The following is a 16,853-nucleotide window of genomic DNA, read 5'->3' as shown; positions in this document are numbered from 1 at the left end:
CCATCAGCCTTTCCAGTGGAGACACCAGCTGCAGTACGAGGGCACCGCAGCAGGCGGTCTGTCCCAAACGGAGTGCTTTCCTAAAGAACATGCTATTGCAGGGGGGAGGGGGATAGTTCAACAGTTGGCTGCTTAAAACCAAAAAACACCCCAACAAAGGAGACTTTTTCTTCTTTTCAAGGAGTCAAGGACTTTGAAGGCGTGTACAGCTGAGGTTAACTTCCAGAACAAGGGCTGCAGAATCACAACACACAGTATTGCTTGGAGCCTGTGCTGTAGCGGAGGGCAAACACGTGTCTGGTGACCGTAAAGGCAGGTAAAGGCTTGTGTGACCCAGAGAACTGGGGAACCTCCATCCTGGAGATGGACACGTCCCCACACAATCTGTTCTAACTTTGAAATTGTTCATTTTGTGTGGAGGGGTTAGACCAAGAGGCATCCAGAGTCCTTTCCACCTGTATTTTTCTGTGGTTCTGTGCCTGATCCCACTGACCTGTGTGGTTTGCTTTATGAGGAGTGAAAGAAAGAGAAAAAAGCATTATGAAACATGTAGAAATGGAGCAATATTTCTGTGTGCTGCAAGCTCTGCCGGGGAGCAGATGCTAGCTGCCTTTTTTCTTCCGGATGAATTTATTTAACCGCAAAGACAACTGCTGTTGCTGTGGCATTGCTAGATGGAGCTGTACATAGACTTGGGGCAAGTGGGAATGTTGAGGGGAGCATTTGGGAAGGCAGGGAGTCCATGCTGGTAGCAGCACTTGCCCTGCCAGGGGACCGAGCAGGGCTTTGGGAGGGGGTGCTGGGGAGTCCCTTGTATTGCTTCTCTGCAGGAGCAGCTGTGACTGGCTTACCTGGATGATGAGCCTAATGAGAGAAGGTTACTTGTTGGGCTCACATCCCCAAGAGTCTGCACTTGAGACCTGACCTTTGTTTTCCTTTCATGCCAGGCCTTCCTAGGCCTTGAGATGTTGCTGTGGGCTCAGGTGGGCAGTTAAGGAGGGATTAGCTCCCAGGGAGACGGGATGTGTTGCAAGAGTTGTGCTCTCTGGGAGACAAACAAGCTTTGTGGGCCGAGAACAGCAGGACTAACGATGGGCATTTCTGGAGGGTTTTGCACCTTCAGGGCTCTTGGCAAATGTCAGCCAGTTTGTCTGCTGCCCTGCAACTGCTGCTTACTGGGAAGGAGAAATCCTGCTCTCCCAAGTGAATGCTCCTCACCAGCTGCTTTTCAGCTGACTTTGCCAGCAAGACTAAAACAAGGGCTGCCCTTCTGTGCGGGTGAATAACGGGCCATATATGATTTATTTAAAGAACGGTGTGCTCATGTTTATCTGAGGAGACCCTTATTGTTGACTTCAGGACGTACTAAATCCTCAAATGGGTGACATAGGGAGTGTGCTAATTGTCCAGGCACACGCTATGTTAATATTGTTAACTTGAAGATATACTAAATCCTTGAATGGGAGTGTGCTAGTTGTCCAGGCACGAGGGATGTTAATGTGTTCCCGGAAAGTTAATGAATAGACATGAGTGACTTGTATAAAGAGAGGGCTGAAAGGTTCCCTTGGGGTGCATGACATTGGTGGAGCATCTTAAGTTAGTTGGTGTAGTATTTTATAAATGGATTTTAACAGGAACTGACATTTATGCAGAAGACATATGTGAAGAACCTACTGTTGAACACTAAAACCATTCACATTTTAAAAAAATTGAAACTGAGGTCTAAGTGAAGGCAGTTAGCCACTGAAACAACTTCTAAAAGAAGTAGAACATCTGTCCCCTTTGCTTTTGCATCAAAACTGGATTCATTTCTAGGTGGTGTATTCAGACCTAAATTAAGCCTAAGTTACAGGTCTCTGAACTACAGCGCAGAGAACCCCTCCACAGACCGCATTCTCAAATGAGAAATAAATGCACGTATGATTTTGTTACATGTACAAACACATAACATTAAGCATTATATGTTGGTGATGTGGTAATGTGATGGCTATTTAACAATGATCCTTCCTCATCAGGAGAAACAGGATTTCTCTTGTTTGGAGATAGACACAGCTTTGAGATTGTTATAAACTGAGACCACAACGGATCATAATCCAATTAAAATTTTATTAATTATAGCAAGTAGAATATGAGCAAAACCAGCGCTGGACGACAGGGGAGTCTGCGCTCCGCCAACTGCCGTCCTGAGCAGTTCAAACAGTCCCTTTTTATACATCTTTACTCCCGTGTTCATGAGGTAGTGGAGGTACTCTGCGCATGCTTCAGTTGTTGTTAGGGGGTCGTTTTCTGCCTCCTGGTGGTCGTTGAGGCCGAAGTAAGAAGTCTTCCTCCTTCGTCCCATAGCTGACCCCTCACTCATATGTCCTTATATGGGGTTGTTTGTCCTGTTTCTGTCGGTTCCTGGACATCTGGCGGTTATCTTATCTTGCACAAGCGGTATCTGGTTTAGTTTGTGTAAGCGATTGTGGTTATCCTATCTTACACAAGCGGTGTCTGGTGGCTGTTTGCATAAGCGATTTCATATCTTTTGTTGCCTAACCTTTACATTGGGCTTAACATAAATCTTAATAAACAATACCCTAGTCCATAGTTTCTTACAATCCCCCCTTTTTCTTTTTTTTCCTTTTATTGTTTATTAAACACTACTTTCATTCTCGGCACTGCAAGCAAACCTTTTTCCACAATCCCAACATTTATCATAACACTCACAAGGTAATACCTCACAATTACAATAGGCATAGTTCTCACGTGGCATAATGCATTCACAACAATCTTCATCCTCATTAATAGATACACTCTTATATTTTGCCCCAGACCTCGTAGTTAAAAATAAGCAGTTTAGCTATGTCAAACCGTTCTTTAATAAAGTGTAAAATATAGCGTAATATACAAGGCCCAAATATAAGTCCCAAAATCAACATGATAAGCGGTCCTGCTAAAGTGGACAACAAAGTGGTTAGCCAAGGTGAAACATTAAACCAGTTTTCATACCATGGCCTGCCCGCCTCACGATCCTTCTTACGTTGATCTAACCTTTTCCGGAGTTCAGACATGGTGTCCTGGACTACTCACGTATGGTCAGCAAAAGAACAACATTCTTCATTGAGAGCTACACATAACCCTCCTTCCTTTAAGAACAATAGATCTAATCCTCTTCTATTTTGCAGCACTACTTCTGATAAAGACTTTACTGAAGTGGCTAAATTTTGGATAGATTGTTCTATTTTTGCTAAATCCTCATCTACAGCCATCTGCAAACTTTGTCATTCCTGACCTTTTACTAGGGAGGCTATGCCTGTACCTGCTCCAACTCCGCCCGCTATCAGCAGTGTAGCTAGGGTTACCACTGTAATTGGCTCTCGTTTTTGTCTATTCAGGTCTCCTTCAAAGTGGCGTAACACCTCCTCGGAGGTGTGATAGATCAGACGAGGAACAATAATCACCTGTACGCAAAACTGAGATTGATTAAACACGTTTAGGGATAGGCAAGGCGTTACTCCGATGTCTGAACAAACCCATTTAGCTCCTGGTGTCGGGATAGCCCATTTGTCATTTTGATTCTTGTGTTTCTCTATATTGGTGTTAGTGACTGTTCGGTTGCACAAAGGCTGATACTTTTCGGGCACTGTACCTATACATTTTCCTTGACCTGTTACTAATTGAATAGTAATTCCTTGCGTATGGTTCCTCTGGTCATTCCATGGGCATTCTCGTGGGTTTGAACCATTAGACCATTGAATCCTACCTGGTTTTCCAATTGCCTCAAAATATGGTGGTTTAACATTATAACATAACCAGCATTCCTCAGTTAAATTTGGTTTGCTTTCATTAAGGGCACGATAAGAGGCTTGCATTAGATTCCATAAGGGGGTTTTTGGATTCTGACAACTCTAGATCCCTGGATAAAGAAAATTCAGTCACAGTGTCATTAGTTGTTTCCCAAAGCGAGTCTGGAGAAGGGGTTACAACAATTACGGGGGCAACCTTTTTTTTTCAGAGGAAGTGGGTGGATTCAGGACCAGGTTTGGTCCTACTGGTAAGGGATCGTGTGGAAGCTTTTCCTTTATTACTTTAATAAAACCCCCTCGGTCTGGCCCTGGTTCTCTGATTCTAACTCCCCACATCTTTCCTACTAACCAACTATCATCTGTAGGACTTGATATATTTATTTCCAGATATTGACAGTTTGACGAGTATTGTCCCCCTAATATATGTCCATTGTAAGTATATGAAGGTGGGTTACAGCCTTGGGGTCCCCAACTAATTTTCAAATATTTATCATTATTAATTCCCCATTCTAGGGCCATTGTTTCACATCCCCAGTATGCGCAATAATAATGTCCAGGGTAATTACAGTATTCTTTCCCTGGATTAGAGGCAGGACAAAAATAAGTTGAACTTTTATTACCTTGCCATCCTTGTCTTTTGCATACAGGAGTGAATTGCCCGATTAGTTGACATGGAGTTACGTTGAATGTTGGGCTGCCAGGTCCTTGAAATTCACCAACGACTTGGCTTGTATCTAATTGCAATAATTTCCAGCTCATTGGCTCATGAGGGTTTCCATCTGCTTGGGTTATTATCAATAACAGAACTAACGGCATAACAGGAAAAAGGGTGTCTGTCAATTTTGCCAATTTAAGTATATTTTTACCAGTCCTGGGGAAGTTCGGCCGTTGTTGCTTTTGTGTCCCATTGTTCTGGTTCTTTTCTCCACAGTTTGTTCCTCCTCTGCCTTGCCCGTCGACTCGGTTGCTTCGAGCCACGGGGTGTACCATCTTCTCGGCAGCAAGGGAATTCTTCAGGAGAACAGCTGTTTTGGGCTTTCTGCCTGTTTACATAGGCTTCCCACTTTGCAGCTTTAACTAATGGGGCAAAGCAAGACACGGTTAGTACTTCCCTTCTGCACTTTATAGTCAAGATTTCAGCTATAAAGGGGACTGGTTCGTTGGTAACAATAATATTGAGGTTTTGGTGTTTTGGGTTTTTTTTTTTTTTTTTGGCAAAAATTTCCCACCACTCATGGGATTCTCAAATAATTTCTTGTTTAGACTCTAATCGTTTTAATTTCCACTCAGTGAGAGTTCTTTGGATTTTCCAACACTGTGTGTAAACTCCTATTGGAGGGTATCCACATTCACAGTGTGTCTACCATTTATCCTGGCATACCTTACACCTAAAATAAGCAAATGGATAACAATTACAGTTCAAATTATTACACCTAATTCATATATCTAGAGTGCATATATTATTTGCATCAGCATATCTTCTATATTCAATATTGTGTGGTTGCATAAGTTTAGCAATTTCTTTCAACACACTTTGTACGCTTCCATATATAATAGATAAAAAAATTATAGCAAATATAAACAGCAATACACACTTTATACCAAAAGGTAATGCGGCAAAATAATCAAATAAAGTCTCTATCATTACGTTATCTTTTCAGGGTTATCCACAAATTGTAACTTTTCTTGTGATACCCGTAGGCCCTTTTGTGCAAGAAAGTTTAGGAGTCGAATGCTTTCTTTTCTTACATCCTCCTTATTATTCCCTGCTATGAGCAGATCATCTACATACTGTAACAGCACGTTTCCCGTTTGTACCTGGTATTCTTTTAAGAGCTCTTCCAGGGCCTGTCCAAACAGATTAGGGGACTCAGTGAACCCTTGGGGGAGCACGGTCCATCTCAATTGCTGCCTACGGCCTGTCTCTATGTCTTCCCAGTCAAAGGCAAAATAATCACGGCATTCTTCTGCCAGTGGACAGGCCCAAAAGGCATCCTTTAAATCAGCCACACTATACCAGGAGTTATGGGGTCCTAGCTTGCTTAGCAGTGTGTATGGATTTGCTACTACAGGGAACCGGGTGATAGTTCTTTTGTTTATTTCCCTTAAATCATGTATGAGCCGATATTTCCCATTTGGTTTCTTTACAGGCAGAATGGGGGTGTTAAAGGGTGACATACAAGGCTCTAAGATTCCTTGTGCTAACAATCGATCAATTTCTGGTTTTAATCCTCTCCGTCCTTCTAGGGATATGGGATATTGCCTTACCCTCACAGGTATGTGGGGTTCGGAAATTTGGATTTTAATCGGTGGGATTTCCAGTCTACTAATTGTGTCTGGAGAGTACCAGACATCGGGGTTAATTTGTTTTTGATTATCCACGGTCAAAGGATAAGCAGACACCGTTAGTTCTTGATTTTTTACTTTAATTTCTAATTGCAATTCAACAATTAAATCTCGTCCTAACAGATTAAATTCTGCTTCAGGGACGAGCAAGAGTTCACCCATTCCAAATTTATTTTCAGTTTCGAATACCACATTTTTGATTTTGCTTACTTTAAAGGGTTCTCCTTTTGCCCCAATTACTTGTACTTTTTTTTTTTCAGGGGAAGCTTTACATCCCTCAGGTATTTGCCTAATAGTCGATTTCTCAGCTCCAGTGTCTACTAAAAAGGTGAACCCTTGTTTATGGGGACCTATTTTTAATTTTATCAAGGGCTCATGATGACTCCGGTCCCCTAAGATATAGAGCCCCTGACTCTCCTATTCCGTTTTCAATATTTACTCATCCCTGATCCTTTCTCTGCAATTCTTCTTTATGTGTCCCTTCTTTCCACAGTAAAAACAACATCCCTGTTCCTTCTTTACTACTACGTTCCCTTGTTTCTTTTCAGCAGATCTGTGTTCACCAGTCCGCCCTTTGTGATTCTCTCTGACCGCTGCTACCATCATTTTTACTTGTCGCTTGCTGCTCTCTTCTTCCCGCCTTACGTAGACTTTCTGAGCTTCCCTCAATAATTCATCCAACCCACTATTCTGCCAGTCTTCTAACTTTTCAATCTTCTTTCTGATATCTTCCCATGATTTTGCCACAAACTGAGTTTTGAGGAGCGCTTACCCTAAAGGGTCGTCTGGATTTATCCCAGAGTACAGCTGAAGGGCTTTCCTCAGTCGTTCCAGCCACTCAGTAGGGCTTTCATCTTTCTTTTGCATTTCATTAAATGCTTTATTGATATTCTGGCCATGGGGTACTGCTTCTCTAATCCCCTGAATTACTATAGTTCTCAGGTCCTGCATATGAGTTCTATGCACCGGATCCTGATTATCCCAATTAGGTCTTTGAAGTGGCCATTTAATATCTGCTTGAGGTCCCTGGGCATGTTGAGCATCCCACAGTCTCATTCCTGCTCGTCTAATCATATCTCTTTCCTCGGTAGTAAATAATTGACCAAGGATAGATTGCATCTCATCCCAAGTATAAAGGTTTGGTCCCAAAAATTGATTTAATCTTTCTGCCACTCCGAGTGGGTCCTCAATTAAGTTTCCCATCTCGATTCTTTTAAAATCTCGTAGGTCAGCCGAGTTCAGGGGTACGGAAATATATCCGATCACAGGTTGAGGTCCCCCCATGGGTATTACCCTTAGGGGGTATATCTGAGCTGCCCCTTTTTGACTTCTAGTTACGCATCTAGGAGGAGGGGGAGACCCTGGTGGGGGAGTGGGCGCTCTGGGGACCTCTGGAGGGGCTGCGGGAGCAGGAGGAGGAATGTAAGGAGGGGGGGTTAGAAGGGTTTCATCTAACTCTTCCTTCTTTTTTCTTTGTTTAATTTTTATTTCATTCAGCGGGTAAAGTCTAGCTCCCGGTCTTTCTAGCCACGCTTCCGCATATTGACTCTCCTCCGGGTTAAGGGGTTTTTTTATTATTAACCCAGAGGTTTAATTGCTGTCTTACCCAATCTTCTTCTGACCCATAGACTGGCCAAAATACATTTTTAGAAATCTTCTTCCCTCCCCATATCTTAGTACAATATTCTATCATCTTCTGCTTATCTTTCCCTAGGGTTCCAGGGAAATATCTCCAATTGTCTAAGATATATGCCAGAGGGGTATTCTTAGGTACAGTGGGTACCCTTCCCATGGGAGTCGAAGGCTTGCTGCCCTTCGCCCCCATCACTGGAATATCCACAAACATACACTCACTCGCTCCCCTTGTTCCTGGCCCAGTCCCTCGCGGGAGATGGGAGACGCAGTAATTAAGAGTCCGCACTCGCTTGGTTCAGTATATCGAACCTCTCACTCGTTATATTCCAGGAGACCCAATCCCGCCCGAACGGCAAACCCGCGAACAAATTCGCAATATACTTACGCGTCCTGCGTCTTCGTCCGGACTCCCGTGCACAGAATTTTATGGGATTTTACCGGTCCTTTTTTGCTCAATATCCTAGAATTTAGGTTCGTCGGTAAGGTTGGAGTAAGCTGTTGGTCGCGGGGCCGCGAAATGTCACGGGGCGCCTCCCCGGAGGACCAAAGCCCACCGTTCCTTATCCGAGTCACGGCACCAGAAATTGTTATAAATTGAGACCACAACGGATCATAATCCAATTAAAATTTTATTAATTATAGCAAGTAGAATATGAGCAAAAACAGCGCTGGACGACAGGGGAGTCTGCGCTCCGCCAACTGCCGTCCTGAGCAGTTCAAACAGTCCCTTTTTATACATCTTTACTCCCGTGTTCATGAGGTAGTGGAGGTACTCTGCGCATGCTTCAGTTGTTGTTAGGGGGTCGTTTTCTGCCTCCTGGTGGTCGTTGAGGCCGAAGTAAGAAGTCTTCCTCCTTCGTCCCATAGTTGACCCCTCACTCATATGTCCTTATATGGGGTTGTTTGTCCTGTTTCTGTCGGTTCCTGGACATCTGGCGGTTATCTTATCTTGCACAAGCGGTATCTGGTTTAGTTTGTGTAAGCGATTGTGGTTATCCTATCTTACACAAGCGGTGTCTGGTGGCTGTTTGCATAAGCGATTTCATATCTTTTGTTGCCTAACCTTTACATTGGGCTTAACATAAATCTTAATAAACAATACCCTAGTCCATAGTTTCTTACAAGATCAACCCATTTCTTCAGCCAGCTTACATTTTTCTGGACTTTTCAACTTCAGCCATGGCAACTAATCTAAAAAGTAAGCATCATATCTTTCCCTTTTCACATACACACACACAATTTTTAAAAAACACAGAAACAACCAAAGGAAAGCGAAGCCAGACGCCGTTAATGATATTCACAGAGGAAGAATGCATCACTTAGTCCTCAGAGCAGACTTTAGGGGACAGAAACAGCAAACACTTGTTACCAGTATTTATCCTAGCTAGTGCTAGCCAAGTGGGAAGGCCTCATTCTGTAAGAGTACTTGGTGATACGAAGGGTCTGCTAAATGGCATTTTTGCTTCCTCCTTTCATCCAATTCAGTCACCAGAATTCAGAAAAACCTGCTCAGCTGTTTTTCTTTCTCAGCATTTGTTATTTTTCGTTCCATTCCTATAATAAACTGTGCAGTCTGCTAGATTGCTTCTTGCAGTACTCATTTTATTTCGCTAGATGGCAGCGGTGCTCCAGCCAAACTAAGGGCCATCGCGCCGTCCCAACTAAGGGCAGCGCATGCGCAGAATCCGCTTGACGCCTCGGGGCGGGGCTTGTGGCTGCGCACGCGGCCCCGGGAGGCGGGTTCACGGCCGGCCCGCGCGGCGCGCCGGGAGCCCGGGAGCCGTTCGGGCCGGGACGTGCGGCGGCGCTGGGTGAGCGGGCGGGCCGGGGGCGGCCGGCGGCCGAGCCCGGGCGTCCCCGTCGGGCAGCGGCCGGCTGGGGGGGACGTGGCGGGCCGGCGCTCGGCCGCGGCAGGGAGCGCCTGGTGCCGGCGGCGGGCGGGCTGAGGCGGGCGGCCCGGCCCGGGCCCGGCGGGGCTGCCGGCGGTTCTCGTCTCCCCGGCAGTGGCGGTGGTCAGCGGGCTGCTCGCGGTGCTGCCGCCTTTTCTTTTTCTCGGAGCCGCGCCGCTACCTCAGCGAGGAGGCGAGGAGCGGCGGCGGGGCGGCCCCGGTGCTCCCTTGTGGCGGCGGGGCCCGGGAGGGCGGTCGGCCCGCGGCGCCCTGCCGCCCCCCCGCCGCCCCCGGGCTGCCCGGGCAGCCGCCGCAGCTCTGCGCGGGGCTTTGTCTTTCCCCCAGCCGCTGGCCGGGGCCGTGGCAGCGGGCTGGGGCTGCCGCCCCCCGCGGGCCGCAGGGGCTGCCTTGGGGCCGGCGGTAACGCTGTCGCGGGGGGGGGGGGCTCAGGAGCCTCTTCAGCCCCTGCGAGCGGGCAGGGGAAGGACAAGAAGGCCGGCGGTGGGACCCCCACCCCTCGCCCCCGACTGCTGATTTCTCTAAAAAGTATTGCAAAGGGCAAGCGTTTAACTGCCGGGGAGGGTTGTTAATCCTAGATGTATCTTTCATGAGCTACTACCTACCAAAACCCCTCCCCCCACCACACACACACTCGCCCGCCCTTCCCTACCGAAACCCCTCCCCCACCAGACACACACTTGCCCCCACCTACCGACCTAACAATCCCCCTCCCCCACCACACACACACACTTGATCTCACCTACCTACCTATCTACCTACCAAGCCTTCCCCCACCAAACACTCCCACCCCCAGCTACCAAGCCCCCTCCCCCACCACACACTTACACTCACCCCCACCTACCTATCTAGCAGTCCCCCTCCCCCCCCACACACACACTTGATCTCACCTACCTACCTACCAAGCCCCCTCCCCCACCACACATACACTCAACACCACCTACCCTCCAAAACAGGATCTAACCCTAAAAACCTTAACCCTAAGACAGGATCTAATGCTACCCCTAAAGCTAAGATAGGATCTAAACCTAACCGGCCCCTAACCATAAATGTAAGACAGGATCCTAACACAGGACCCTACCCCTTCAACTCTAACCTCTAACCCGAACCCCAACCCTAACCTCTAAACCCTAAACAGCCCAAACCCACTGAAACCCAAACTCCCCATAACCCCTAGAAACCCAGTCCCCCTAAGCCGCCTAAAACCTAAAGTGCCCTAATAACCACAACACTAACCCCAAACTTACCTGAGTTGGGGGCTTCTTTTGCCATTTCACAGCAACAATATAAATTACACAGACACAGAAGTGGGAAATAGCTTTTATTCACTTGGTTTTCAATTCATACAGATTAATACAATACACACGTACAAAAGAATTCACCTACAAGACCCTCATTCAGGCAGAAGAACAGATAAGCGAGGCAACGCACCTCATCAGTCCTACCGCAGGTTAGCTACGGCGATGAAGAGCGATACCTATTCCAGTTGCCCCAGTACGTTACCATCCTCCAGATGCGCAGGCGCTGGGGAGCCCCTCTTGCAGCGAGGATTTGGAGAGCCTCTCCCGGCAATGGGAAGTGCTGCGCAGGGCGTCCCCTCGTAGCTGAGGTCTCCAAAGTCGCTGCAAGAGGGTCCAGTTTTGTGCTATGGAATAAACAAGCTCACCTCATTGCAAATGCGGAAGCACCCGGTTTCGCTTGCCTCTCGGATCCCACCAAAGCCTGGCCAGGGCTTAGGGAGGACCTGAGGGAGATTCCTGTATCTACTGCACTTTGACCACCCCGTTCCGAACAGAGCCAGGCAGCTGGATCCACGGCCTTGGCCACCCGCCTCTAAGCAAGAGGCACTCTCTCTTCCCTCATGATTCTAGTTTAGCCAAGCTACACCTTTCGCTAAGGATCACACACAGCTTGCCAAGGACCACACACATTCTGCTACAGAGCCAATACTAAATACATGTGTGTATATATCCCTGCAACACTCAGTCGGCGATGCCACCTAAAGGTCAACTGTTGTTCAGGGCCTGTTGCTCACGCCTTCGCTGCATTTCAGGCCCTACGCTTACCTTATTTAGGGCCTCTGCTGAGTGTCAGGGCCCAAACGTACCTCAGTTTGGGCCTCCACCAGGTTTTCTGGCCTTCAACTTTTCGAGTCTAAAGGGAAAACTCCATTTCACATCTGAAAAAACAACTGCCCATCCACAAATCCAAACACCTATGTTCAGTTTTCTTCACGTATCCGTAATAATATTTTTCCGAGGAGATAATTTATCTTAGACACTTGCCACCCTTTGCTCGAATAGACAGACAGCACCTACGACACTAGGGGCAGAGGCTAATTCGTGCTTTTTCCAAATGATGTTAGTTCTAATGTTTTGTCCACAGTCTCCGGCTCTAATTTCTAATGATGCATTCCAACACTTCATAAATTGATTTTTCAATCGCTCTGTCCGTCCCCTCGCAGGGAACACTGACACGCAGATCAGGACTCCCCATTCGCTTCAGTGACACCGCATGCCTCATCACACTCTCCGGGCAGCTCTCAGTCACACAGGCAGTATGTTACACGGTACTGTGCACACACATACAACTCTAGGAATGCTGACAGTTTGCGTTATCACCCAAAGTATGCATTTCAATGAACAATTGCCAAAAAACAGATTCTGATTTTTTTCTGGCCTTAAGCAGAATGTTAAGTTTTCAGCTGTTTGCCTAGAATTACCAGAATCTTTTTTTTTTTTCAACTCGACACCCTAAGACACTGTTGTTACAAGTCACTAAGTACGTGCTAGGAGTGAAAAGTTTACATTTACCTCTTGCTCTTCAAGAACCAATAAATTCTGTAAAGAAAACAATATCTTTAGCACACCAGTACTGAAGACTGCAGGACTTCCAGTCACTTCATCCCGCAACTTGGTTTTGAATTTAGTTAAAAGGCAATCAGATTCTTAACGCTCATTCTGCTTTTATAACTTCTGGAGAAAGGCTAACACGTGGCATTGGCATTAAGGTCCAATTATTGCCCAAGCAGCAGCGCAGCACTCGGAAGCAGCGGGCCCACGGAGCCTCATGAGCCCTCGGCAAGTACTAAAAGTTATCCCTCCACAGTCAGCAGTGCGACTCACAAGCACAAGGAATATGTGGAAAAGTAACATCTAGACTGACCTTCAGTTCAGCTCCCCTTGATTTGTCAACGTACAATTCCGGATGAACCTAGGTACAAAGAAAAAAACAAAAAAGCAGCCCCGTTTCACTGGGAAGCAAACCCAAAGGCCTCTTCCCCTCGGCTGCTCTGGCCCAGGAGCTGACTGTCACGACACAGGTTCAGCGAGACACCCGAGCTGCTGCCTCCCAACCCTCCCCGGCAGTTAAACGCTTGCCCTTTGCAATACTTTTTAGAGAAATCAGCAGTCGGGGGCGAGGGGTGGGGGTCCCACCGCCGGCCTTCTTGTCCTTCCCCTGCCCGCTCGCAGGGGCTGAAGAGGCTCCTGAGCCCCCCCCCCCGCGACAGCGTTACCGCCGGCCCCAAGGCAGCCCCTGCGGCCCGCGGGGGGCGGCAGCCCCAGCCCGCTGCCACGGCCCCGGCCAGCGGCTGGGGGAAAGACAAAGCCCCGCGCAGAGCTGCGGCGGCTGCCCGGGCAGCCCGGGGGCGGCGGGGGGGCGGCAGGGCGCCGCGGGCCGACCCCCCTGCCGGGCCCCGCCGCCACAAGGGAGCACCGGGGCCGCCCCGCCGCCGCTCCTCGCCTCCTCGCTGAGGTAGCGGCGCGGCTCCGAGAAAAAGAAAAGGCGGCAGCACCGCGAGCAGCCCGCTGACCACCGCCACTGCCGGGGAGACGAGAACCGCCGGCAGCCCCGCCGGGCCCGGGCCGGGCCGCCCGCCTCAGCCCGCCCGCCGCCGGCACCAGGCGCTCCCTGCCGCGGCCGAGCGCCGGCCCGCCACGTCCCCCCCAGCCGGCCGCTGCCCGACGGGGACGCCCGGGCTCGGCCCCCGGCCCGCCCGCTCACCCAGCGCCGCCGCACGTCCCGGCCCGAACGGCTCCCGGGCTCCCGGCGAAGGCCCCGCACCGCCACCGCCGCTCCAGCGCGCCGCGCGGGCCGGAAATGAACCCACCTTCCGGGGCCGGATGCGTAGCACATACGTACGTAGCCACAAGCCCCGCCCCGAGGCGTCAAGCCGATTCTGCGCATGCGCCGCCCTTAGTTTGCCAGAAAGGCTCCCGCGCATGCGCAAAAGCGGACTGCAGCATACGCATACGTATCCGGAAGCCCCGCCCTTTGGCGTCAAGCCGATTGTGCGCATGCGCTGCCCTTAGTTGGGATGGAGCACTGCTTCCGCCTAGCGAAAAAAATTGGGTACTGCAGCCAATATACCTAACGTAGACTGCACAGTTTATTATAGGAATGGAATCAATAACGGAATTGTTCCCAAGGCCCATTAAGAAGTTGTCTGTCTTCACATATCGGTGGATGAAGTTCTTAGAGTGCATGTATTCAATTTAACTAATCTAGATAAAGAGAAAAAAAAAATCACTCAAGAGAGACTAGGCATACACTTTTTTCCTTATAAAAACACTAGCAACATTGTCTTAACGATAGAAGAGGTAATGAAACTTTTTATTGTAAAATGTAAGGGCATTAAAGAGAACATAATTTGATAGACAATACATAAACCTCTCCAGCTCTTTCCCCGTGTCTATTTTACATTTGTTTCCAAAAACATTCTTGGGCAAATTTCTTGTGTCTTTGAGCAGTGCAACAGATGGTTTGCAAACAGCGCAAGTCTGGTTTTTAAAAATCAATTAAGACTTTGTAATCACTTTAGATGGGGCACTTTGTATTTAAGAGAAACAAAATCAATTTTGAGTCTTTTCTTTAATGATACAGGCCTATTCACCTCTAAATTACAGAAACAACATATTTGGTTCTGATCTCTCAAGGAATTTTAATATTCCAACATACTGCACCATCAAGATCAACAAAGCAGTTTCCTACCACTTGGTCAGTGAGTAATAGGACTGTCTCGAGACTAAATTTCCTTGAACAAAAACTGAAGATATCTTCAAGACTCAGTCCAAACGGCTCCATCACCATTACATCATAGTCCCCTTCAGCTCCATACCACTTAATTGTGGGAATGCCCACTGGAAAAAAAGAAACAGTTTATTCAGTATAACAATTTGATTTATATACAAATCTTCAAGGCTCCCAAGATGAATTCTAAGAGGGTCACAACTGTGAATGTCTGTACTCACAGTGAAGCTCAATATTTTATGCAACCTTCAGCCAAGGAAAAGGTGAAAAACTCACCATCACCGAACATTTCATCATCTGTAAGCTGCCCATCCTTAACATAAAGGATTCCAAATTTCAAATTCACAGGTCCTTGAGAAATAAAACCAAATATTACAGGATAAACAGACAATCAAACAAAAGACCTAAAATAAATGTTTCCTCTAAGGACTTTTATATACAACATTTGTATACGTCCTACACACAGGAATATACACTTCAGACCAGCTCCATTACATGCTCAAGTAGCAGATACCTAATAATTTACTTTTGATCACAGATTATGAATTTTATGATATTACTAAGTTGGTCATCTATTAATAAGATATATTATGCTGGTGCTTAAAATTATTTTTGATCTCATATGTTGCACAGAAATACCACATTTTTTTACTGCAATAAGCAATTGATATCTAAGTTGTTATAAGTCACTAAGTAAGTGCTAGGAGTGATAAGTTTACATTTACCTCTTGCTCTTTAAGAACCAATAAATCCTGTAAACAAAACAATATCTTTAGCACACCAGTACTGAAGACAGCACAAAAACCCCTGTAACGTACTCTTATATTTGTTTAATTTCCAAGTAGCCAGTTCAACTGATAAAGATAGCTTCTTTTGTAACTGTAACCCTACTCATCATTATTATCCTGCTACCAAAAGAAACAAATCACTAGCATTTATACGTAACGACTTATTTTTCCAGAAAATAATAAAAAGCCATAACCAAACGAAAAAACGAAGTCACCTCCTACCTTTTGTATCTCAGGATGAAAAATTTCTCTCAGGCTCTTCCCAAATTTGTCAAGACTCACAGCACTGAAATGCAAGTGAAATACTGCTTTACAGGAGAGCAAGTATACATTTCAACATTAAACCGCTAACTGGCTATAGTTAGAACAGATTTCAAAAAGAATTGTTCAAAGAGCCTTGCTTACGTGGAATTTTTTGTGGAAGAGCCATTTATTTCCCACAATACTAACCTCTAAGACTTCCTAAACTTCTTTGGGATTTTAAAAACAGAAATAACTAGGACCCTGCACGGAGATCAGGTTTAAGTATTTACTTATAAAGCACAGAATTTTATTCCATCATCCTTCACTTTGGCTTTATGCATAACCATTGTGAGCATTTCAGGAAGATTCAATAACCTATTCTATTTCATAAGCTTCTCTTCTATCTCTTTGAAAATAATTCAAGGCATGTCAAATGAAAAATGAGCCGTTCAGCATCAAGTTCACACCCCAAAGATCCACAAGCAAGATCAACTGCCTCAATCAACAGAAATACCTAATTTATAGCATTCTTCCTAACTCATGTTTCTACATGACTATTATTTTTTTGCCCATTTTTTCCCTAGCATTAATTTCTGGAGCTGCACAGCATGCCACGGAGTGCCAAATGCAGTCTGTCTGAGGCACACTGAGCTGACACGGAGGTCACATCTGATGCACCTTTCCATCATTGCTTATGCTAGGTCACCATGCAGACAGGATTTCCCGTAGTTCCCTCTGAAAGCAATTAAAATGCTAAAATTAATTTACAAAAAAGCAGGTTTATCGTGTAACTGAAATTCTTTGAGATAGTCGGTACCTAGACTCATGCTGGCTGTGAACTGGGTGAAATGGCAAAGGACTATCAACCAGGCCCAAGGGAAGGCTCAAAGGCTGTAAAAGCTAAAGACTAGCCAGGGAAGGGATTTTAGTCTAAGCCCAAGTGGGCAAAAGGAGATGACCTTAGTCATGCTGCCTGCAGGTGTGTGGGAAAATCACCTTGAGGGGGTGGAATTCGAGAAAATCGTGTCCTAACAGAAGCCTAGTATTACGGAAAGCTTTTTTAGGGTAAAATACAGCTATGGCCTTCAGGATGGTTGGCATGCACAGAATCCGTA

At 46.6% G+C, this 16,853-nt stretch overlaps 2 protein-coding genes across 3 annotated transcripts in view; both read right to left on the bottom strand.

Moving 5' to 3' along the window:
- The window catches only part of LOC114015326 (vigilin-like), a 36,055-nt gene that overhangs the window by 9,153 nt on the left and 10,049 nt on the right, over positions 1 to 16,853 (bottom strand). Inside the window, 7 exon segments of the mRNA XM_055704874.1 lie at positions 3,345 to 3,443; positions 5,170 to 5,176; positions 5,437 to 6,220; positions 11,180 to 11,321; positions 12,842 to 12,889; positions 14,636 to 14,817; positions 14,984 to 15,058. Coding sequence (XP_055560849.1) covers positions 3,345 to 3,443; positions 5,170 to 5,176; positions 5,437 to 6,220; positions 11,180 to 11,321; positions 12,842 to 12,889; positions 14,636 to 14,817; positions 14,984 to 15,058 — 1,337 coding nt within the window.
- The window catches only part of LOC102054785 (endoplasmic reticulum-Golgi intermediate compartment protein 3-like), a 58,062-nt gene that overhangs the window by 34,949 nt on the left and 6,260 nt on the right, over positions 1 to 16,853 (bottom strand). Inside the window, exon 1 of one of the 2 annotated variants that reach the window (XM_055705126.1) lies at positions 13,682 to 13,858. The exons of the other annotated variant lie outside the window; for it this stretch is intronic. The gene's annotated coding sequence lies outside the window, so the exon portion shown is untranslated. Of the gene's footprint in view, positions 1 to 13,681; positions 13,859 to 16,853 lie in introns of those variants that run through there. 2 annotated transcript variants of the gene reach the window in all.

Source organism: Falco cherrug, chromosome 3, assembly GCF_023634085.1.
Source record: "Falco cherrug isolate bFalChe1 chromosome 3, bFalChe1.pri, whole genome shotgun sequence".
NCBI lineage: Eukaryota > Metazoa > Chordata > Aves > Falconiformes > Falconidae > Falco > Falco cherrug.
Note: the sequence above shows the minus strand (reverse complement) of the source record. Positions and strands in the feature narration are given on the sequence as shown.